This window comes from Oreochromis aureus, linkage group 7 (genome assembly GCF_013358895.1).
Source record: "Oreochromis aureus strain Israel breed Guangdong linkage group 7, ZZ_aureus, whole genome shotgun sequence".
Classification (NCBI taxonomy): domain Eukaryota; kingdom Metazoa; phylum Chordata; class Actinopteri; order Cichliformes; family Cichlidae; genus Oreochromis; species Oreochromis aureus.
This window is the reverse complement of record NC_052948.1, coordinates 66,463,155-66,488,219: the sequence shown is the minus strand read 5'-3', so window position 1 is coordinate 66,488,219 and position 25,065 is coordinate 66,463,155. Positions and strand designations below refer to the sequence as shown.

Here is a 25,065-nt window from a genome sequence, read left to right as displayed (position 1 = left end):
GGATTAGTTCTGACACATTCATCAACATTCATCAACACCATATCTCCAGTCATTGGACAAAATATCACAGGAGAAAAAAAGGCACATTTTTACTGGAAAAACCACAAACATGTTTAACCAATCATTTTGTACATTTTAAAAATGATGCACAAGTTTTGCAAACAACTATTTCCCTAAAAATGCAGCCGAGGCCTCAGGCAGTTTTTATATAAGCATTTCAAACTATTTACAGAACAATCAGATGTTCTGCATCAAATAAGAAGCCACACAAATGATTTGTGCCACTGCAAAAAATAGTTTGTGTCACTATAAGACAGAGGAGAACAGCACACGGATAAACCTGCAGGTCAGATAGCAGGAGGTGGATCACTCCTGTTTTCCATGTGGAAACAGCGTTTACACTGCAATCTGCCTTTGGTGGCTTTAAGGCAGCAACTGTGACGTTCACTATAGAACTGACACACAACACAACCACTACACTACACACCAACTACACACCAACTGCACACCAACTACACGCCAACTAAACACTAACTACAGCCTCCAAACACACTAAACATCACAAATCTCTCACGTATCTCTCTCTCAACATTACATGGCTCTCATACTGTTAGACACTGAGCTCAAAGCATGGCTCCACTGTTTTGGTTACATGAATATGCATAGGTTCATTAACATATGCCATCTTACATAGGCATGCATGTGAACAAAGAGTACCAGTCTGTGCATAGTGTGTGTGTGTGAGTGTGTGTGTGTGTGTGTGTGTGTGTGTGTGTGTTTGATATGTGACCCTGTGAAGACTCCCCAAGCTGGTGCTTGGAGCGCAGCGGTCCACCTAAACAAAGGGCCCTTACACTTAAACAGATACAGAGTAGGCGTTCTCCTATAGTAAACTACTTGGATTATTTTTGTTAAAAAGTCAGAGAGATAAGATGGAGCTAATCCATTCAGAGATTTAATTTTGATTCTAAATTTTAATTTTATACTTTTAATGTTAGGTTATTCTTGTATTTATAATGGTCTGGAATTATACAGCAATAAGCATTTCACTGCATGTCTTGCTGTGTATGATTGTGTAAGTAAAAAATAAAATTTGAATTGATTCTATTTTACCTGCTGTATTTGCTCTGGTACAACGTGGCAAACATGAACACAAAAAATCCTCCCAATCCCTCTCCTATGCGAGTTACGCCTGTGCAATGTTCTCTCTTACACACACTGATTCTTTCTCTCTTTGCCTTTTTTTTTTTTGTATCTCTCACACTGATAAGTACAGCCTGAGGCTGCATATGTCTCAGGTGTGCTGTTACCTGCCCAGATCTGTTCTTTCTTTTGCGATGGAGGCAGAATTAGGTATGTCTCATATTTACTCTCATTAAGTCTATCAGCTATCTTTTAAGTCAAATTTGGACCTGCTATTAGAAAAGTCAGGCAGCTTTGTACCTCATATCAGCAGCTGATTTGTTCATTTTAACTGGAATAATGCGCATTTCATAGTACTGTTAAACTGCAAACATTTTTTTGTGAAGCGTTAAGTGCTCTGCACTGACATGTATTCAGGGTTGTAGATATACGTTGGTGTGTTAAGTTGTGAACCTATGAATTTGTCCTGTTTTATCGTTCCACTATTCTAAAGTAGAAATTAAAGGTTGGCGGGTATTTTCAGTGTACATATCAATGTTACCACCAAGTTTTTGAGAGATTTTGTCATTCGACAATTAGACTTTGTAAATATCTTCAAGAGAAAACTCAAGGTCCTGTCAGACCATTAGAACCTTTTGTGGCTATAAGGATGTGTGACACATCACATCAAAATATTTATTAGAGGAACGTTTTACCTTATTGTTGCACTTTGCTCCATTGTCTTCACTTTAAGTTCATACCTATAAATGTAACAATATTCCCAGGAGCACAATGAATATTCAGTACTGTGTTCCATTACACACACACACACACACACATTTTGAAATATAATTTTCAAATCCTATTTTAATTTGTCCAGAATTTGTGAGCATGAATATTTACAGTATTTTTATTTTTTGTGTTAGGCACTGTTCTGAGGAGTCCAGAGACAGCTTTGTTTTTTCACATCACTAACACAATTAAGTTAGTGTTTTACATGTAAATCATGGAGGAGTTTGAATGATGAGAAACACTAGCTGCCATCTGGATTATGCCTTTTTCTGGGAAAATTGTTTTTGTTATTTACTTTTTACCTACCTTTTCAACCTTTACACAGTGCTCCAACTGTTTCGAAAGGCAAGTTGGAAATCTGTTTTTATTTACTATGTTTGTGATCACACTGATCCAACATACCTATCCACTTCTGTGTTGCTATAGCACTTTCCCTGCAGGGGTCAATAAAGCTAACTTAGAAACAAAATGATCATTTGCCTCTCTATAAAGAACTTGTGCAATAAAACTGGCTTAAACGTACTGAAGGTGTTGAAATGTTCAGCAAAGCATCATTTTCCTTTCATTCCTGTGAAAGTTCATCGGTCCCTTCAGGGGGTTGCATTTGATTGCTCTGTGAAAACATAATACTCTGCCAGGCTCTTTTTTTTAAATGGGAGGAGGCAGCATGCACATATTATATTCAACCAGTACCCCACTTTCTTTCTTTCAGTTTTACAAATAATGAACTAGCATTTCATTGAAGGTTAGCAGATATTTCATAACCATTTTCTAGTTATAATACATTAGATTCCAATCTTATTTACAAATCATTTTTTCTTTATCTTTATTTTGTCATATATGGTGACATTTATGATGACATATATGTCATCATTAATTTTGTGCGTACTAGAATACTTTGTGTCATGACACAATTAAAATACAACATCTGTTTCAACTTTGCCAGATGACTCTATAATGTAAATATAGAGACTCCAATTAACAGAGCAGCCAACAGTGAATGAAATGTCAAGAGGCTGGCTAAAGATTCAAATTCAGAATTGACTGTTGTTGTGAATTGCCCTATCAATAAAACAGAATTGAACTGTTTACTGATAAGAACATGAAAAAATATCAGTGTGATTTTTGTTTTTTTTCCCTTAAATGTGTTTGTTTTTGTTAAATATATATTTTATTATTTATTCAGATAAAACTGACCTTTGGTTGGCAATCAGACAAGGAGTGAATTAGAACTAAATGTAATGAAGATGTTTACATGTTTTTGTGCTCAAACAGAATAAGAATTTGCTAGAGATCTGTGGAATCTACCTGACCAGCAAACCTCAGCACAACATGATCTTTCACTTTTTCATCGGTGAGTTCAGCTTTTGATCACTGCCATATGTTTTGCTGACCATTCAGACAGTGAAGGAGGGAACATTAAAAGTCAGTAGGGCTTGGAAAAAAAGCACCTGGACTTCTTTAAGTTTCCTGAAGACAGTTCACATCACATCCAAGAAGTTTCTCCATATCTAAAACGAAATGGTGGAGAGCCCTAGGTATTTAAACCCTAGTGGGAGTGATCCCTATAGAGGGCCTGGGAAGGACCTCAAAACTGGATTATAGATGGCAGACAGTTGGTGTCATAAACCCCGCACTCTGTTCAAAAATGGTCATTCACAGTGGACATAGATGGCTTCTTCCACTCCTCTTTCAAACCATCTGTCTTCTCTGTCCAAAATGTGGACATTGGTGTCCTCGAAAGAGTGACCTTTGTCCTTTAGATGCAGATGGACAGCTGAGTCTTGTTCCATCGAGGTGGCTCTTCTATGTTGTGCCATGTGTTTATGAAATGGCTGTTTGGTTTCGCCAATGTAAAGGTCTGAGCATTCCTGTCACAGCCGGTGGGCCAACTCGAGCGAATAGACTCTCATGTAGACAGCACTCAGAGACACAGGGACTGTGAGTAAAGTTGACTTTTATTACAGAGTCCGAGCTGTGGCACAAGGTAAACAGAAATGCAAGAAGTGCTTAGCAAGTAAACCATAAATTTAGGTAGAGTGACAAAGTAAACTATGAATCTACTACTCAAATAATTCTATGACACACTGTGAGTGAGAATAATACTATGATGCACCAGTTCCTTGAACAGTACCATAAGCACAACTCAAATACTCCTATGGATGTACAAGAACAACACTATGAGAGTCACACATTTAAAAAAACACTAACTGAGAAACGAGAGGCTAGAAAATCACTACATGAACTGTGAGGGGGTCCATGAGGGAGCCTTGGGGCTGTCATGGACGAGGGCTGGGGAACCAACACTTCCAGTGCAGGACCCCTGCAGTGTGGGAAAGAGTGTGGTATTCTCACTCACTGAAATGAGGGAAACAGGTGTTAGAACAGGTTTCAGACGGTGATCCAAGGTGTAAGGTGCGAATTGCAAAGTCTTACTTTTCGCAGGTGGAGGCGAAGCATAGAGGGGTAGGTGGTCAGGGTGAGGTGTAAAGGTAATCCGATGAGTGAATCTGTTAATGTCAGAGTGCTGGGCAGGGAGGCAGGCAGGTGAGCATAGGTGGAGAAAATGCGAGTTGAAACGATTGAACCAAGGCAGGTTATGGCTGTGAGTCTCAGTAACATCTGGAGATTTTCTGTGAGCAGAAAGTCAAATTCAAGAATAACTATGACAAGACACTGTAACTGTGACGGCCATGATTAACGAGGGCTGGCAGACAATCTGGGCTGCCGGCTTAGGTGCAGCCTGTCAGCAGTGATGCAGCGGCTCTGGCCAGAGGTGGAAACGCCAGGATTGTGGAAAAAACCCAGCACTCACCCGGACCATGACAATTCCAGTCACTTTCTTTTCAGGCTCTTTAGACTACCATGACCTGGATGACAAAACATTAGAATTCAATATTTAATCTATCAATGAATAAAACTTCCTGTAAAGAAAGAGACATTGAAGTGCTCATGTTGTGAGATGTGATGTCCAACACCTGCAGGTGCACCTCCTCTCTGAGGAAAAGTCCAAGTTGTTATGACCAGGGCAGGAAGCAGTTGTCAGGTTGATCAGGTGTGCTCTTCAAGGTATTTTAGCTGAAGATTTGCAGACATGCAATCACTTGTTGAAGGTTTTCCTCTTGTTGTCACTTGTTTTTCTTCCCAGTCTATTAAATTCAAACTTCTTTTTTAGTTCTCATCATCACTCTTGTAAAAGCAAAAATGTGAACGCCTTTCTCCTTATAGAAATCTATAATTAAAAAAAAAACACTTCACTGTGATGCTTTGGAAAAAAAGGATTGATTTAACAATATGCTGAAATATTTAAACTGCAGGCAACTATTTTATTTTGTCTGTTAAAAGACCTACTTTCCCAGTTTGGAAGAAATCTCCAATACCTCAAATCTCTTCAGGCAGTATGTCTCTCTGCAGCTTTCCTTCCAGCAGTTCGCCTTCAGGACTACAAGGACTTCCAGGACCCATGCCCCATCAGCTCCTGTAACCCCCAAGTGGGTGACCTGTTGGTGGGTCGTGCTGCTCAGCTCTCAGCTTCATCCACTTGTGGTCTGGATGGACCACAGAATTACTGCATCATCGGATATCTGGAGGTCAAATAGAAAATTCATACACACAAAGTTTGTGTGTGTGTGTGTGTGTGTGTGTGTGTGTGTGTGTGTGTGTGTGTGTTAAATGAAGCAAGGAATGTCTGCCTGTGTGTGAATAAACTGCAGCTGAACTCATTTTCTCTTTGATTGATGTTTCTAGCTGGTCTTCATACTGGAGCATGTTCAGATCTGTGTCTTTATTATCTGATGCTGTTCTCTTCACCCTGAGGATCATTTCCACCTCTCCCCATCATTTATGCTTTTCTCTTTATTTTCTTCCCCTTCTCATGTATCGTGAATCTTTTCATTATTTCTCCAGCATTCAAAGTTCTTCTGACCGGTGAATCACCCAAGCATGAAAGGCTCCTAACTCAAAGGATGAACGAGTAAAAATAACAGACAACTTGGCAATGAACCAGTTTTAAATTATATCTTCAGCCTCTTCAGACACAGCTTAAAGCATGACTCAGTCTGCTGCATTGATCAATAACAAAATTAATTTGTTATATCATAGAAAGTTTCAATTTTTTTCAAAGATGCTATCTTTGCCTGGGCTAATAGCCTGTTCCATGATTTGTAGGCGTTGGTATATTGAAGAAATAAGCATTACCTACTTTATGGTGATTGAAACCCTTAATAAATTAAATTAATTAGTAGTAATGATATTTCATGTAGCTTACTCATAGTATTATAAACCCAGAGGTAATCATTGATCAGGTTGGTTTATGTTTATTCATAGGAGGGGCAGAAATGTTTCATATGTGACTCTCAGCTACCATATCATCACTACAACAGCCCAAACAGCCACCGTATTGAGAATGTCATCACAAACTTTGACCTCGAGAGAAAGCTGAAGTGGTGGCAGTCGGAGAATGGTAAGTTTGAGTATTTCTGCAACAACAAATTGTCCATTTAGAGAGAGGAGGAAAACTGTGCGGAATCAATATATTAGTTACAACAAACATTTTCTTTAAGTGGTAGAATGTGTTTGGGTAAGAGAAAGCACTTAGCTTTGCAACTTTTCCCCTACTGCTCTGTGTGTGACAAAGAAACACGACTTACTGTTTGTGGAACGTTACAGTTAAAATTTGCTGTCACAGACAATCTGTAACACTGTAGCTCTGCTCTGTGTTTGCCTTCTGTGCAGGAGTTCATCATGTCAGCATCCAGTTAAATCTGGAAACTATGTTCCAGTTCAGTCACCTGGTCCTCACCTTCAAGGTATACCTCTAAAACATGTACTGAATTTAATGTTTTCAGGGAATTAACTGAATGCTAGTCAAAAAGTTTTATGCACAGAAAATAGCCTACACCTTTAACATTTGCCTAATCAAACATTAAGATAATGCTAATCTACTCTGTGCAGAGTTTTCGGCCAGCAGCCATGTTGGTGGAGCGCTCAAAGGATTTTGGACGAAGTTGGAAAGTTGTCCGTTACTTTGCAGAAGACTGTTCTCTTCATTTCCCTTCAGTGTCAACTGCGCCAGCCAGGAGCATCGATGATGTTGTCTGTGATAGCAGATACTCTGGATCAGAACCATCCTCAGATGGAGAGGTAACAATTTCAACTACAGCCAGTGTGAACATGAGCTTTTTTTCTATAGCTCCCCTGAGCTTCAGTCATTCTGGACTTTGTCATAAGAATTCATACACTGAGACAAAATTTCAATTAATTTACAGGAATGATAAAATGATGAAGAAATATAACAGCAAAGCATTAATTATGTTTTTTTCTACTGGTTCTGTGTAATTCTGCTTGTATTTGTTATATTTGTCCTCTAGGTGGTGCTGAAAGCTCTTGATCCTGTCTTTAAAACAGAAAACCCTCACGCACCAAACATCCAAGGTGAGGTTTTCCTAAATTGCTGTCACTCTGTTTATATGTATACACGCTTCAGGTCAACATATAGTTTTAACCAGTATTAACCTGCAGGTAACAGTATATTTGAATGAACTGATGAACTGACAAGTCAAACTAAGTGGCCTGTGTCGCCAGTCACCTGTTAGTCAAAGACCCCCACCCCCCCGCCCAATAATGCAAACTTTATGCCTTAATACCATCTAAACAGGTGAGTTACAAGACATCCTGTGTTTGTTTGTTTTTTCAACAAGTTTTTGTGTCAGGCTTATTTCTTTTATTTCTTTTGTAAAGTTTTAACATGGGAGTCAAAGGGACCAATGCACTGTGAACAATAGAGGAACTGCAGATTTTGGTTTTTCATCCATTTTTTTGCCTCAGGGGTTTACGCTCTTTAACAGGAGGTTGATGTCTAATGAGCCTCCAATAAATGTATCATTCACTAGCTGGGCCCACGTCATCATTTGAAGTTTAACAGCTTTTTAAAGTAGATAATAGTGAATGGCTTAAACATGAATTGAGTTGCAGTTTGGGGAAGGCCTCTGAGGGAGGCAGCTCCCAGGCCTGGCAGATCCCTCATGTACTAATGAGAAGTGAAGAAGTGAAAGACTTGAAAAAGGAGAGAGAGGGTGGTGCACAAAAGCGAGAAAAAAGAGGTTGGAGAACAGTGTGTGTTGGGGGGTCATATATAGATAAGAACTGGAAGGGCGTAGTCTAGAGGCGTAGTCCCCCTCCTGAAATTCTCCAGTTATGTTCTCTGCATATTCATCATTGTGAAAAACTTCCCAGCGACAGACTGAAGACAGACCCTAACAAATGGCGCACAGCAGCCCTGACACTTTTAATGTGTCTATCAGATGGAACATTTTAATAAAAATAGAGGAAATGTGTAAAACTGAATATTGTTCTGATCATCATCCTCAGATCTGACCACCGTGACAAACATTCGGGTGAACTTCACTCGTCTTTTCACACTTGGTGACACACTGCTGAGTCGAAGACGCAGGAACCCTCAAGACAAATATTACTATTCTGTTTACAACATGGTGGTTCAAGGAAGCTGTTTCTGTAATGGACATGCCAGCCAGTGTGTGCCCATGGCTGGAGTTCGCTGGGACATTTTCACCCAGCCTGGCATGGTATGGAGCAGAGCCGGTCTGAAATTATTCATCCTTCTGTGATTAACTTGATTATTTAATGTGATTAGTGCTTCCCATCTCTTAGGATTAGTACTAGTGATTGTTTTTGCACTTTGTTAATGTTTTATAACAATGACTTATTGTATTATTGTGGAGCACTTTGGTCTACCTTTGGTTTTAAATGTGCTATGTAACTAAAATTGTATTGTATTGTATGGTATTGTGATTTAATCTATCTTAACATGCTAGTTTTTTTTGTTTTTAACAAACAGTTTTGAAAGGTTAATCAAGAACTTTAAAGTCAGTAAAAAGACATTAAAGATGAAGGGAAAAAATTAAGGGAAAAGATCATAAGTATCTGGGCGGCTGTGGCTTAGGAATTAGAAAAAGTCATCAGGTAATTTCTATGTGTGACCTCGGATTTCTGTTATCCACAAATCAGTGGTCTTTGAGTAAAACTGATGTTCTGGCCAGCAGGGGGACACAGATGGAGTCCTAATATAACCTCTGCACATTTTTAATCAGATGTGTGTGTGCATCATTTTTCCCTCGACATAACACTGTATACACCTGAAACTGCAGGTGAGCTCAGCAGGTAAAGATAGTTTCTGATTTCAGGTTCACGGACAATGTGTTTGTCAGCACAATACAGCTGGAGAAAACTGTGAGAGATGTCAGGACTTTCACCACGACTCCCCCTGGAGGCCCGGAGGAGAGGGTGCAGCAGACATCTGCCGAGGTAACTCAAATTGACATAAATATATCACTTTTTAATGTTTTTTATTAAAAAAAAAGATTGTTGGAAACATCATCAAAAATATTTTTAGGTTTTAAGCTAATAGACAAATGTCATTTTGATTCAGTTGTCAAACTGATTTCGGAAATGTTTGCATATTTGCAAAGCCTGAATGTATAAAAAATTAAGAAATCAACTATTTTCCCTTTCAAAGAACATTTGCTGAGGCAGCAAAAGGTCATCTTCCTTCTGTAGAAGCCACGTCTGTAATACAGATTCATTTTAGATATCAGACTACCTCACATTATATCAAATTACAACTAGGGTAGGTAGTAAGTAGAATTGCTTACATTTGTGTATAGCATATGATTATTTGGGATTTTCAATCATTCTCAAACACATTCCTTTGATGTGAAATAAAATGCTGCTTTCTGGTTAAAAGTCAAAAGTATATGTCCACTTTAATGACTGAATTATTTATTTTTTTCTGACCTATTTTAGATCCAGACAAAGGTTAAATTAAAATAGATGAAAGACACAAAACTAGAAGTTCAGGTAATGCATTTGTTGTTGTTTTTTTTTCGTCCCATTTTAAATTTGAATATCAACACTTTTCAGTAACAATAAATGGTTCTGTGTGTGGTCATAGAACAACCTTGCACAATTTAAGCTTGATTTAGACTTTATACCACCTTTTTTTAAAATTAATGTTATAATAAAATGATATTAGTAAATCGAAATACAGACTTTATTTCAGTCTAAATTTTTATTCTAATTATTCTAATTCTAATAAATGTGCTCAGCTCAGAAAAGTAGAACATGAGCACAGAAAAAAAAGTAAAATAAAAATAGCTCTGTTTCCTGTTGCCTCCATTGTAGAGGGGGACTTTAAACAGGAAATAAGCAGGGAAGAGGTCAGAGTGGATTCAGCAGGTGGGGAACCTAAAATCAGCTGTAATGTCTCAGTGTGGGGAAAACAATCACAACCATTCCTACTGAGAGCTTCACTCGATTTTCTTACACAGCTGAATTCAACCAGATGTGAGCAGATGTTTCCTGAGCTGTCCTGGCTGAGTCCATCCTCTACATGCTGTCTTTATATTAGATACTATAGAGCTGGTATGAATTCAGTCAGTGAGTCTCTGCTACACTTGATGGAAGCTAACTGTGACCATGAACCCACAGCCACTGTGCAGCAGTCACACTGTTCTTTACTTTAAACCCATCACAGTGCAGCAAACTCACCTGTTTATCCTGCACTAACCTGCAGTCTTTAAATAACACAGTTAGTCTGCCTCAGTTTGTTTAGCAGCAGCTTTATGAACAAACATCATGTGACATGTACAGATGTGAGCTTTAAATGAACATCCTTCCATTAACTTTAAGCTCTCTCCTTCCTCCCCTGTCCTTCTTTCTTATCTGTCTCCATCTCTGAGTGAACTTAGCTCTCTGTCTTTTCTTTCCCTGTGAAATACACCAGCTGGGCCTTTGGCATTATTTATCAACATAAATTAATACACATTTAAAACAGGAATAGGAGGAATAACCTTCAGTAAAATTTTACACTCCAATCTCATTTTCCTGCAGAATTTTTGGAGTTTAAAATTATAAACTTATGACCATTATTGTCCACAAGTTTAAAGTCTGAATGTTAAACAGTACTTCCTGTTCTTACAGCAAAGAGGTGGCTGGGCAAAAGGAACAATAAAGACTTGTCTCAGTTTGGACAGAAAACATCTTGATGATACACAAGAATTTTGGGAAAATACTCTGGGGACTGACAAGACAAAAGTTAAACTTTTTGAATGGTGTGTGACCCATTACATCTGGCATATAACTAACAGCATTTTGGAAAAGCAACATTATAGCTTTAATAAAATATGGTGGTGGTAGTGTGATAGTTTGGGGCTGTTTTGCCTTCTCGCACCTGGAAGACTTGCTGTGGTAAATGGAACCATGAATTCTGCCATCTACCAAGACATCCTGAAGGAGAATAGCTGGCCATCTGTTCATGACTTCAAGCTGAAGCGCATTTGGGTTCTGCAGCAGGACAATAATCAAAACACAGCAGCAAGTCCACCTCTGAATGGCTTAAAAAAACACACCTTTGAGTGGCCTAGTTAAGGTCCTGACCTGAATCCAATTGAGATGCTGTGGCATGACCTTAAAAAGGCAGTTAGTGCTCAAAAACTCTCCAGTGTGGCTGAATTACAACAATTCTGCAAAGATGAGTGGGCCAAAGTTCCTCCACAGCTGTAAAAGTGTCATTGCCAGTTAATACAATTGCTTGATTGCAGTTGTTGCTGCTAAGGGTGGTTCAACCAGTTATTAGGTTCAGGGGGCAATCACTTTATCACACAGGGCCATGAAGGTTTGGAATTGTTTCCCCCCGTAATAATAAACCACTTCATTTAGAAACTGCATTTTGTGTTCACTTTTGTTATCTTTGTTTAATATTTAAATTTGTTTGATAATCTTAAACACCCCTGTATCTTGTTTTCTTGACATTAACTTTTATAGTTTAAAATAATTTTTTTCGTCTCTCTTAGCATGTAAATGCCACGGTCACTCGGACTCGTGTCACTTTGACGCAGCTCGTTACAAAGCGACTGGAGGTGTGAGTGGCGGTGTGTGTGATGACTGCGGCAACAACAGGATGGGGCCTCAGTGTGAACAGTGTCGACCTTTTTTGTATCAGGATCTGCAGAGAGCGAAGGACGACCCACACGCCTGCATACGTAAGCTGTCAGGAGTTTTCCTGTATTGCAACTCAGGTCGGAATAAAAACGCTCAGACAGGTTTAACGTGTACACGGGTGAGACTCAGGGAGACTCGCACTGTGCAATAGTTGTCAGCCTTTTTATTCATAGCATTCTCAGAGACGTACAGGAAGAGATAAAATAGAACTGTGCAGGCTTCCTGTTGAGTCTGCACTTCCCCATTTAAGTGTAACTTCCCCATTTAAGCTTAATACTGAAAGAGCAAACACATTTAGATAAAGAAACGTACTTTTAAGCATAACATAATAAAAATCCTAGAATCCTAAAAAATCTCTTAACATAAGCTTTTATTATTATTTTACTTTTTGAATATTCATGCTCTCACTGTTCCTGTAGAAATGAGTCTCACCTTTTTCTATTTCTATTGTTTTTTTCATCGCTGAAGTGGTGCGGCTGGATGTTTGTCAGAATGCAGCTATTAATGGGATATTACTATGTTAACAGTAATGTCCAAATGTCAAACCGAGAGTGATTTATGACTTTTACCAACATGGCACAGTAAAAGTCTCCATTAACTCAGTGAAAGCTGACAGTAAATCATGTTCATGTTACAGAAACAGGAATAAATTCTTAGCTACACTGGATAATTTATGTTATGAAAATACGCTTTACCTCTTTTTTTAACTGCTATTTTGTACTGTCGTTGTTGAATGCAGGTTATTCATGAAATAAACAAATGATTCGTTTGTTTCTAAATTGAAGTAGTTCAGCAGTAGTTCTGGTAATTAAATCTCAGCGAGTTTGTGGCTGACAGAGTTGTGCATGAACCATGAATTTCACTTAGTCCAACTTTTTTCTCATCAAGAGGGCTCCTCACCGCAGCCCATAATGACCCTTAGGCCAGTGTCGCAGTGGACTGGTCAGTCCACTCCTGGCTCCAGTATAGTACTACATATCTGATCATGATGGCAGTAGATTAGGGTGTAGGTTTTTTTTCAGTTTATCACAGCTATGGTATTATGCATAACTTTTGTCGCAAACAGAATGTGTGTAATTGCCAATTTTAGTCACAGTAATAGCAGACTGTCCATCTGTAGTTGATGGCACAATAACTAGAGCCACTGTTTATGTTTATATGACTGTAGCCTCAGGAAGAGAGTGATTACCCAACACAGTCCACCTGTGCTTGACCCCACCCCCTGAAACTTATGAGCTCTGATCCAGCCCCTTGTTTCTCAGGGAAGCTGTCTCCTGACAAGATGATGATTATTGTATGGTCTTTACTTTATAATGTTGTTGTGATTTGGTGCTATAGAAATAAATTTGCATTGAATTAAATGACGTAACAGCTTTGTTTGAGGATGATGATGTCATACCATGCAATGGTGATGTGTTTCAGCATGTAACTGCGATCCAGTTGGTTCACGCGACGGCGGTCAGTGTGACTCTCTGAGTGGTCAGTGTGTATGCAAAGAAAACGTGGAGGGTCAACGCTGTGATCGCTGCAAACATGGCTTCTTCAGCCTGAGGCAGGATGACCCCGCGGGTTGTCAGGGTGACCAAATACCTTTATTTGTCCTGTTGTCATTTTCAACAAAGGTGCTCCCGCTTGTGGGTATATGATGATATATGAGCGTGACAGAAACTTTCAGGCTGACTGTGTGTGTGTGTGTGTGTGTGTGTGTGTGTGTGTGTGTGTGTGTGTGTGTGTGTGTGTGTGTGTGTTTCAGCATGCAGGTGTCATCCTCTTGGGAGTGTCGGGTCATGTGATCAGCTAACAGGAACTTGTGAATGTGACCAAATGGCGAGTGGACCGCTGTGTGATCAGTGTCTGGTAGGCCACATCTGTAAAATAAGTAATTTACACTTTAGCTTCCTTTCATCCTCATTAAATTTAATTGACAATAGAGCTGGGAAACAATTCAAACAAAATAATAATCCCAACCTAAGGAATATAGTGTACACCACAGGTAGGCAACGCCATTCCTCAAGTGCCAGTTTCCTGCCTGTTTCAGATGTGCCCTTGATCCAACACAGCTGATTCAAATGGCTAAATGACCTTTTCAACATGTCTTGAAGTTCTCCAGAGGCCTGGTAATGAACTAATCATTTGATTCAGGTGTGTTGACCCAGGGTGAGATCTAAAACCTGCAGGACACCAGCACTTGAGGCCTGGCGTTGCCTACCCTTGTACACTGTTAAGTACTGATTTATATAACCAAACAACCTCTGGCTAAGCAGATGCCACAACACAGAGGAGCTACCTGGCCAGGCCAGGACTCTGCAGTCTATTTACACCTACAGGCCAGTGGACACTCTTTCAATGATGAGGATGTACACATCCTGAACAGGGAGGAACGCTGGTTTGAGCGCGGAGTCAAGGAAGCCATTTACAAAACTTAGCTCACAGTCCATTGTTCATTCAGTGGTTTTAGTGTCAGTCATTGTGCAGATGAACTGTTCATAAGGTTGGAAAGCTGCAGTCAGCTGAGACTGAAGAAGTCTCAGCGGTGTTTCTCCCACTGAAAACATTTCTAGAGTTGGTGGACCCCATGGGATTTTCTGGGGCCCCAGCTCTCTTGAACTTGGAAATGGCAGTCATAGAAAATAGAGTGATTGCTGTTGAAACTGCCCCTAGTCATAAAAAAGAGAACTGTGACACACAGCATCAACAGGCATGAGAGCGCTGGCAGTTAAAGACTGCACAAAATTTTTAAAATACAATATTCAACCCAGTATTTAGTTTCCTCATCAGTTCCACAACACAAGTAATAAAATATCAGATTTCTAAGCATCTAAGCAGATACTGAAGTACTAATAACATCAGTTATACATCAGTATTTTCCATCCGGGATGTGGTAACACGGATGTAGGTAGTGATAACGTTGGAAAATCAAAATATCTGAATCACATTAAAACTATTTAATAAATATAATGGTGTGGCCATTCCTGAAGCAGCAATAAGAAGAAGAACAAAAACTGTATGATTTGAAGGCACATAAAAACTCATACAAACTCTGCAAGCAGTGTCTGGATTTTCAAAATAAAATATTTCAAAGCAGATTCATTAAAGCTAACCGGGAATAGAAATCTGATCATTTCAGGTTTTTAAAGCTGAATATGATCCAGATGAAAATGAATTAGTTTTAAAGTATAAAACAGTGTTTAAGTAAAATATATTTTGTCCTTAGTTTGAACTGATCGCCTGAACACAGTGATTCTAAAGCAAATATCAGGAACATTTTAGCCACTCTGAGTGAAAAAAAAGTCTGATTTTAATGTCTTCTAATGTGTTTGTGTTCAGCCAGGTTTCTGGGGTTTGGGAAACTCTGTGTTCAGATGCTCACCTTGTAACTGTGATATTGGCGGCGCTCAAGGACACACGTATGTTTTCTTTCTGTCTTTATTTTGTGTGTGACATAATAAAAAGTATTGAATAAAGATCAACAGTCAGTTTGATCTGAATCACAGATTAGTTTGAAAAAGAAGAAAAATTAACAAGAAGAACCAGAAACCAACTGAATATCAATAAATAATCAGAAAAAAACTGTTTATTACCTCACAGGTATGGCATGCTGCAGTGAGCTAGAAAGTCATCATAAAAGCAGTAATTAGACTCTTAATAACTGACACCATAGAGCCTCCTTTGTGTCACTTCCTGTCTTTTTGGGGGATTCCCTGTCCCGTCAGGTGTTCTCCAGAGGATGGACAGTGTCGCTGTTTACCCAACATGATTGGTCGGCGATGCTCTGACCCTGCACCCGGGTACTTCTTGCCTCCACTGAATTATTTCCTCTATGAGGCTGAACTCACTTTCCCACTGCTAGGAGGAAGCTCTTCTACAACTTCTCCTCCTCCATCGCCTTCTTCTTCTGCTGCTCCATCATCTTCTTCTCTGGTGTGTAACAGATGACGAGCCACACGACACAGAATGCATACAGTATTAATTTTAGGAGCTTGGAAAGAAAGCGAATGGAATCCTTTAAGTTAGATAGATAGATGGATAGATACAGCATTTTGTGAGGAAAGTTGGGAGACATGTAAAGAAGGTAACCAAAAGGAGTATTCAACTGAAAATTTTATGCCAACTATCACAGATGATTTTTAATACATTTTTAATATCTTGTACATTTTAGTACAAGATGGCGGCGCACACAGTCACAGTGGCTCCAGGACCCCCACTTGGGTGCTCTTCCTTTTCTTTTCTTTTTCTTTTGTTTCCCTTATTGCATAGCCAAATTCAGCTACAGTCCTTGGGAATTATACAACATCAGTTATAACAGCCAGAACCCCGTTACCAACGATTATCAGTGGATCAACAACATCCCAGAGAACTGCATGCAGTGCTAATAACAGCAGTCTACATACCACCAGATGCTAATGTTAGCACAGCCCTTGCCTACCTGAACGACATGATCTTCGAACAGCAACGGACATATCCAGAGAGAGTACACATCATCGCAGGGGACTTTAACAAAGCATGCTTAAAAACTGTGCTGCCTAAATTTGTTCAACATATGGAATGCCCCAGGAGAGGAAATAACACCTTGAACCATGTTTACTCAAATATTAAGCAAGCCTACAGATCTGTTCCCCTCCCCCACCTGAATATGTCCGACCACCTCTCCCTGCTCATTGTCCCGGCATACACACCACTCAGGAAAAGGACAAAGCCCACCATCAGAACAATTAACACCTTTTCTGAGGAAGCTCTGGCTCAGCTGCAGGACTCTTTTGCTCTCACAGAGTGGAGTGTCTTCGAACATGGCAACCTAGAGACCCACACATCTGCAGTGCTGGGTTACGGACTGCATGGATACTGTCACCACGGAAAAGCGGGTCCAGGTCTACCCGAGCAATGAACTCTGGATGACAAGTAAGGTTCAGGAATTCTTAAAGGCACGCAACTCTGCATACAAATCTGGGGACCAGGATATGTATAGCAGACCAAGAGCAGACCTTAAAAAAGGCATCAGAGCAGCAAAACTGGACTTCTCAAATAAACTATCAAATCACCTCTCAGACAACAACTCCAAGAAGGTATGGGAGGGCCTGAAAGACATCACCAACTACAAAGGCAATGGGACAAATACAGATAACATGGAAATCCCATTAGCAGAGGAACTTAACCACTTCTTTGTGAGCTTTGAGAGAACTGTAGACACCCCCCTACCATGCACACCCTTCTGCCCACAGCCTCCTCTGAGCACAGCCCTCACACATTTACTCTCCAAGAAAACCAATGTGTTCAGAGCAGTAAACCAGAGAAAAGCCGCTGGCCCAGATGGAATACCTGGGAGTATCCTCAAAACCTGCGCCAACCACCTGGCTCCTGTTTTCACCAGACTATTCAACCTCTCCCTGTCATATGGCACTGCCCCTCATTGCCTGAAATCAGCAACAATAGTTCCGAGTCCACCACCATCAGTGGCCTCAATGATTACAGACTCATTGCACTGACTTCAGTGGTTGCAAAGTTCTTTAAGAAGCTGGTCTTAAAGCACATAAAGGACTGCATCACACCTAGCTTTGACCCCCACCAGTTTGCCTATAAGGCAAACACGTCAACCGAGGATGCAATTTCCACTGCCCTCCACTCTGCTCTGCATCACCTGGAGAATCCTGGGACTTTCGTAAGGATGCTCATCAGTGATTTCAGCTCGGCCTTTAATACCATCATCTCAGACATTCTTATAGCCAAGCTGGTAAACTTAGACTTCCCCCTTGCTACATGTGCATGGATCAAAAACTTTCTCACAGACTGATCACAAACAGTTATGGTTGGCAACCAGAGATCATCCACCCAGCACTGGCTCACCACAGGGATGTGTGCCACTCTGATGGGGCTCATCACCGATGATGATGACACTGCCTACAGAGATGAGATCCAACGTCTGACAGAATGGTGTGACTACATTAACATAACCCTAAACACCAGGAAAACCAAGGAAGTGGTCATGGTCAGAAAAAAACTCATCCCCCTCCCCTATCCATAAAAGGTGACTACGTGGAGAGGGTGTCCTCCTTTAAGTTCCTCAGTACCCACATTTCCGAGGACCTATACTGGACAACTAACACATCAGCCCTGGTGAAGAAAGCCCAGCAGCACCTCCATTTCTTGAGGGTTCTGAGATGGAACAGGCTGCAGTCTGACCTACTATTCTCCTTCTATCGTACCACAATTGACAGTGTGCTGGTGCACGCCATCCCCGTGTGGTACGCCGGTTGCACAACAGCCAATAAGAAGAGACTCCAGAGGGTCATCAGAACTGCAGAGAAGATGATCGGCTGTCCACTCTCCACCCTGGACTCCATTGCCAGCTCTAGATGTCTCTCCAGAGCCGGGGCAATCATAAAAGACCGCCTCCATCCTAACCACCATCTATTCAACATCCTGCCCTCTGGAAAAAGGTTCAGATCCATTAGGTACAAAACCAACAGACTAAAGAGCAGCTTCTTCCCGTGGGTTGTCTGAAAAATAAATGCAAATTTAGAGTATCTTGCAATCATTCTGTTGCTCCTACTTGCTATTTATTATTATTTATTATTATTACTATTTTTTGTGTGCGTGTGAGTTTCTTTTTGTTTCCGTACAGTATTCTGCTCCTCCTGAGCAATATTTTTCCTGTGCGGTATTTTGGCAGATGTGCAATCTCCATCCCATAATGACCATAGCCCTTCCACCGTTATTTATAATTTACTTTATTTTATTACGACGTCTACATCATGTATATAGTTTACACAGTGTTCTTATATTGTCTATTCTTCTTCTTTATTGTATATTGTTTTCTTTACTTTCACACCTTTGTGGTCTTGCTTTCAAATTTCAGTGTGCAAGCAACTGTACATTGACAATAAAAGTTCTAATTTCTAATATGACGTTATCACATTCCTTTAAAGTTGTTAAATTTGAGCAAACTTGTCCTTCAATTTCTTGGTAGTAAGAAAGCAGTCTAAGATGAAACTTGGCCCAGAGGTAGAGAAGGTGACCCAGAGCAGGAATGTGTTAAAAGTTGGACACCAACTATCAAGAATGATTTTTTAATGAATTTTTGAATATGATGCAACCACACTGTCTCAATGCAATATGTGCCCGCGTGCGGGTGTATGTGTGTGCAGGTCTATGTTTGCGATTGGGAATGAAGGAAAAAAAAGCGCCCCCGTAAAGGCTAGTGTAGAAGTGCACAAATGACGGTTTAGTTGACCGCGGTCTGAATTTTAATTGAATTAAAGAAGTCCAGTTGCTTTCCTTCCAAGCTCCTTAGGCTACCATGACCTGAATGACTGAGAACCTACACAGCTATAGTTAAGTATTAATATTTGTTTATCTGTAAAATTGTCTTTTTAAAGTGCATTCAGCAAACTATTCACAGCATTTTGATTGTTCTACATTGTGTAATGATACAGCCTTAGTCTGAAATTCATTGCATTCATTTTTTCAACTCATAATTCTTCACACAATACCCCATAATAACAAAGTAAAAAAGGTTTGCTTGAAATTATTGCAAATTTATTAAAAATAAAAAACAAAAATATATCATGTACATAAGTATTCATAGCCTTTCCTCAATACTTTGTTTAAGCATGTTTGGCAGCAATGGCACCTTCAAGTTCTGTTGAGTACAATGCTACAAGCTTGGCCCACCTATTTTTCTGCAGTTTGTCCCTATCGTCTTTCCTAGACTATTTAAAAGTAGAATCGGAGGCAGAGCCTTCAGTTTTCAGGCCCCACTTTTTTGGAACCAGCTTCCCATTTGGATTCATGAGACACTGTCTGTCAAGGCTAGTGCTCTGGAGCAGGAAGGATGAAGGACCCAAATGCAGGACTCAGAAATGGAAACTTAAACTCAGAGCACAGCTTTATTGCTGGGAAAACTCTTCATAGAAACGAACTCAATCACAAACACGAAAATAGACACTGAACTGGGCACTGGAGCCTAAAACTAGGAAACTCCAGGAAATGAACCAGAACTAAGAGCAAGGATATTTACAGGAACAAAAGGGGTGAAAACACAGCACAAAGAGAGTGTCCATGAAGGTTAATGATGCGACAATAAGCAGGGGTAGACTGAGGACTATAGGATCATGAGAGGATTAGGAAACAGGAAGAAACACAGCTGGGACAAATCAGACATAATGAGAAGAGGGAAGGCAAAACTAGATCCACTGGTGTAGGAGCGAGATTATCAAAATAAAACAGGAATTATGCCACATACACACAGACATGGACTCGGAGGCACGAGCTTAATGCTATGATAACACTGACACGGTACAGAGGGAACATAAGGACAGGGATGACTAGACAGGAGACGTGGGACCAGGACAGGCACAGAAATACACACTTGGTACTCAACTGAGGGAACACAGAGTACAGGAACAGGAGTGACATGAGACATGACTGACTGGGAAACAAGAGAATAAACACAAGGACAGAACTAAATCTACGAACTATAAATCACAAACCCAGAAGAAGTAGAGATCAAGAAATACAAAAACAGAAACCAAAAACCTAACAGTCATGAACCAAAAATAAAAGTACAAAACTCAAAACACTGGGTCACCCCGAGTCCTCCGTTAGTTATGCTTTCTGCACTGATTCATACTTGTTATAAATCTCTGTCTCTCTTCCACAGCATGTCTTTATCCTGTCTTCCTTCTCTCTCCGGAGGTTTCTTCTTGTTAAAAAGGGAGTTTTCCCTTCCCACTGTCGCCAAAGTGCTTGCTCACAAGGGGTCATATGATTGTGAGGGTTTTCTCTGTATTATTGTAGGGTCTACCTTACAATACACCTTGAGGTGACTGTTGTTGTAATTTGGAGCTGTATAAATAAAACTGAATTGAATTGAGTTGAACTGAATAGAACATCTCAAGCTCCATCAGCTTGAATGGGGAGCATCAGTGCAAGGCCATTTTAAGATTTCTACAGAAATGCTTATTTGATTTCAAGCCTAAGCTCTGTCTGGACCACACCTTTCTTATCTTGGCTGTGTGCTTAGAGTTGTTGCACTGTTGGAAGATGAACCTTCGTCCAGTCTGAGGTCCAGAGTGTTCTGGAGCAGGTTAGGATTTCAAGGTGTCCCGAATTCTTTGATTGAGGTGTGAGACAAACAACCACTGGTCCAGATGAGTTCAGTCAAAACAATGATTTTATTGAACACATGCGTGGGAAGATTTACACCATCACATTGTCAGCATAGATCTCCGCTAGAAAGCACACTTCAAATGGTTTTTGTATGTCAGGGTTCACGCCCCTTCTTGCATCAAGCAGATACATAACATGCATAGATTACAGTTAATGACAGTTGCTACATTTCTTTTGTTGACAACCTTTAACACACTTAAAGAGCCGTCTTCAACCGTCTTCACTCCAGGTGTTTCCTGTTGCTCGTTCTCTTCACGCTTATCTCTGGAACATCATGAGCACGTCCTGTACCAAAACTGTTGCTATGCAGGCACAAAATGCAGTTGCAAGCAAAATGTATCTTACCTCTAACCTAGAAATGAGTCTATGTGTTGTCTGTGTCTGTAAGCGTGTTTGCATTGACCTTTACTGCACTCTGAGTCACTTTTCACAATAGGTCATCTGGACAGTCCCACCAGATGAAGCTTATGACCCTCAAAAGACTGAATGCTAACTCTTTATGAGCACATTTGCAACATGTATAAGAAAATGATTATGATTACTTCACTTAATAAAAGTTTTACCAAAATGCCACTACTCAAGCTTAATAAAAAATGATATATTTCCCACAAAGGATATCACTATACATTGCAGCATTTATCTTTCCTTCAACCCTCACTAGTCTCCCAGTTCCTCCTGAAAGACATCACCACAGCATGATTCTATATCACCATGATTCCCTGTAGCGATGGTATTGAGCGTGTGATGAGCTGTGGCTGGTTTCTTCCAGACATGATGTTTGGCAGTCAGGCCAAAAAGTTCAATCTTCATTTCCTCAGACCAAAGAATTTTGTTACTCATGGTCTGAGAGTCTTTGGTATGCTGTGTAGCAAACTCTTGAGCCTTTTACTGAGGAATCTCTTCCGTCTGGCCATGCTACCATACAGGCCTGATTGGTGGAGTGCTGCAAAAATGGCTGTCTTTCTGGAAGGTTCTCCTCTCTCCACAAAGCAACCCTGGAGCTCTGTCAGAGCTCCCTAACCCTTTGCTGAGCAGCCAGCTTTAGGAAGAGTCATGGTGGTTCTAAATGTCTATTTATGAATAATGCAGGCCGCTGTGCTCATTTGGGACCTTCAGAAATGTTTCTATACTCTTCCCCAGATCCGTGCCTCAATACAGTCCAGGCTCAAAGGTCTGCAGACAATTCCTCCTTATAGCTACATGTTATTTGTTTGTATTTTCATTTTTAATAAATTTGCAAGAATTTCAAGGAAACTCATTTTACTTTGTCATTCTAGGGTATTCTGAGTAGAAATTCAAGGTGAAAAATGATTTTAATCCATTTTGGGATAAGGCTGTAATATGACAAAATGTGGAACAAGTGAAGCACTGTGAATGCTGCCCACTTGCACTATATACACAGTATCTGTGTGTGTTTTCAGCTGAACCCAGGAGTGTTACCTCAGTGTGAGCAGTACTTCAAAGAGCAAGGTTTTGACACTAAGTTCCAAAATGGACGAGTCATTTTAGTTCGGCAGGCTCAACAACTTGCCCAGCGACAGAAAAGGAGAAAGAGATTGGTGAGATCCATTTCTTGTTACATGTTAATGCTTTGATCAGTGGGAGACTATAGGCCATGTCCAAATTCGCGGGCTGCATCCTTCCAAGGCAGCAAAGACTAGAAGTGCAAGGCTGTGAAATTGGACGGTCTAGCCTACAACGTGGGGTTCCTGTTACCTGGCAACAATGACAATAGCAGCTACTGCTGTGGTGGTCAGAATGTTCGACAGAAAAACAGAAAATCTTTCTTTTATTGTGTTTTTTCATCTGCATGTGAATCTGGGCACTGAGTCCCTTTAACCAACAATGATGCTAAGTTTAGCTAGTTTGCAAGAGTAGCTCATGAGACTAGTCTCATTTCATTTTGAGTGTACAAATATAATAGGTCTCATCAAGCATCTGTTAACTTGCAGGATGAAGCACAATTTTCGTATTAGAATGATGGGACGTATTTTCATTTTAACAAGAGAGAATAAAAGAGAAAATGGGAAACAGGACATAAGATCCGCAGAAATATTGGGCTTTATAACAAAGGTGACAGGCTCAGGTTGTAACTAACCAAAGTTTGCATGACCCAATTAAGTGGGATATGACTAATATCATGTAACTTAGATGAAGGTTAACTAATTTTGATGTTTTAAGATTATTTGGTATGCTAACATTTGGTCCACTGGATATTTGGGTGAGATAAAAACCCAGTACTTACCTTTAAGTTTATTTCTGGACTGCTTTGCTACAACCATCTGTCATTTTTTTCCAAAAATTTGCTTCAACCTTAGATTCACAATGAATTCTGGATTCGAACACCATGTTCGAACATAAGAGTGTCCATAAGTGCACGTGGCACTTATGGACACAGGTCGATGATCAATTTTGTAATCATATCACCAGACCCGCGGCCATAAGTTCTGGACACTCGGGTAAAGGGAGGGGCTGAGCTGTCAAATGATCACCACATGGTGGTGAGTTGGATCAGGTGGCAAGGGAGGACACTGGACAGACATGGCGCAGCTAAACGTATAGTGAGGGTGTGCTGGGAACGCCTGGCAGAGGCCCCCAGTCCGTGAGATTTTAAACGCACACCTCTGGCAGAGCTTCAACAGCATTCCAAGGGAGACTGGGGACATTGAGTCCAAATGGACCATGTTCAGCACCTCCATCGCCAAAACTGCTGCACTGCGCTGCGGTTGGTGCCAACATGGTGGTAACCCCCAAACCAAATGGTGGACACCACAGGTGAAGGGAGCCACCAGGCTGAAGAAGGAGTCATATTGAAGGAGTCCTTGGTTAGCCTGTGGGACTTCGGAGGCAGCCATGTACGGAACGTGGCTCAGGTTGTGGATGATGCAAAAACTTGGGTGTGGGAGGAGTTTGGAGAGCCCATGGAAAAAGACTTTCAGAAGGCCTCGAAGAGATTCTGGCAAACCGTCAGGCGATTCAGGAGTGAAAAGCGGTGCTCTACCTGCACTGTGTATAGTGCAGGCAGAGTGCTGCTGACTTCGACTGAGAAAATTGTCGGGCGGTGGAAGGAATACTTTGGGGACCTCCTTAATCCCACTGGCATGTCTTCTGTGAAGTCAGCAGAGTCTGGAGTGCGGGATGACCTACCAATCTCCGAGGGTGAGATCACTGAGGCAGTTAAACAACTCCTTGGTGGCAGACCCCTTAGGGTGGATGAGGTCTGCCCTGAGTTTGGATGATGTAGGGCTGTCCTGGTTGACACACCTTTGCAATGTTGCATGGAGATCAGGGGTGGTACTTCTGGATTGACAGACTGGGGTGGTGGTTCCCATCTTTAAGAAAGGAGACCAGAGGTTGTGTTCCAACTATAGGGGGATCACACTCCTCAGCCTCCCTGGGAACGTCTATGCCAGGGTGTTGGAAAGTAGAGTCTGTCCTTTAGTCAAACCTCAGATACAGGAGGAACAATGCGGTTTTCATCCTGGTTGTGGAAAACCAGACCAGCTCTTTATCCTCTCAAGGATACTTGAGGGTGCATGGGAGTTTGCCCAGCCAGTGTTTTGGCTGTGGACATGTGTTGTGTGGACTTGGAGAAGGCATTCGACCGTGTCCCTCTGAGTTTCCTGTGGGGTGTGCTCCAGGAGTATGGGGTGTTTGGCCCATTGCTACAAGCCATTCAATCCTTATACAACCATTGCAAGAGCTTGGTCTGCATAGACGGTAATTAGTGGGACTCATTCCCAGTGGGTGATGGGCTCCGCTAGGGCTGCCCTTTGTCACCGATTCTGTTCAAAATTTTTATGGACAGAATTTATAGGTGTAGCCAAATGGTGGAAGGCTTTCACCTGGATGGTCTCAGAATCTTATCCCTGCTTTTCGCGGATTATGTGGTTCTGTTGGCTTCATCGGGTGATGGCCTCCAGCTCACACTGGAACGGTTCACAGCCAAGTGTGAAGTGGTGGGAATGA

General features: G+C 40.8%; 1 protein-coding gene across 1 annotated transcript in view; it reads left to right on the top strand.

Annotated features, from left to right (window-relative positions):
- Nucleotides 1-1,293: 1,293 nt before the first annotated feature.
- lamb4 (laminin, beta 4) overlaps nucleotides 1,294-25,065 on the top strand; it is a 74,007-nt gene continuing 50,235 nt past the window's right edge. The window contains exons 1-15 of the mRNA XM_039614183.1: nucleotides 1,294-1,353; nucleotides 3,190-3,268; nucleotides 5,329-5,504; nucleotides 6,241-6,376; nucleotides 6,649-6,722; nucleotides 6,868-7,056; nucleotides 7,284-7,347; nucleotides 8,284-8,498; nucleotides 9,117-9,237; nucleotides 11,784-11,972; nucleotides 13,354-13,509; nucleotides 13,685-13,788; nucleotides 15,259-15,338; nucleotides 15,645-15,852; nucleotides 22,518-22,655. Of these exons, the coding sequence (XP_039470117.1) occupies nucleotides 3,247-3,268; nucleotides 5,329-5,504; nucleotides 6,241-6,376; nucleotides 6,649-6,722; nucleotides 6,868-7,056; nucleotides 7,284-7,347; nucleotides 8,284-8,498; nucleotides 9,117-9,237; nucleotides 11,784-11,972; nucleotides 13,354-13,509; nucleotides 13,685-13,788; nucleotides 15,259-15,338; nucleotides 15,645-15,852; nucleotides 22,518-22,655 (1,872 nt within the window). The 5' untranslated portion in view covers nucleotides 1,294-1,353; nucleotides 3,190-3,246. The remainder of the gene's footprint in view (nucleotides 1,354-3,189; nucleotides 3,269-5,328; nucleotides 5,505-6,240; nucleotides 6,377-6,648; nucleotides 6,723-6,867; nucleotides 7,057-7,283; nucleotides 7,348-8,283; nucleotides 8,499-9,116; nucleotides 9,238-11,783; nucleotides 11,973-13,353; nucleotides 13,510-13,684; nucleotides 13,789-15,258; nucleotides 15,339-15,644; nucleotides 15,853-22,517; nucleotides 22,656-25,065) is intronic.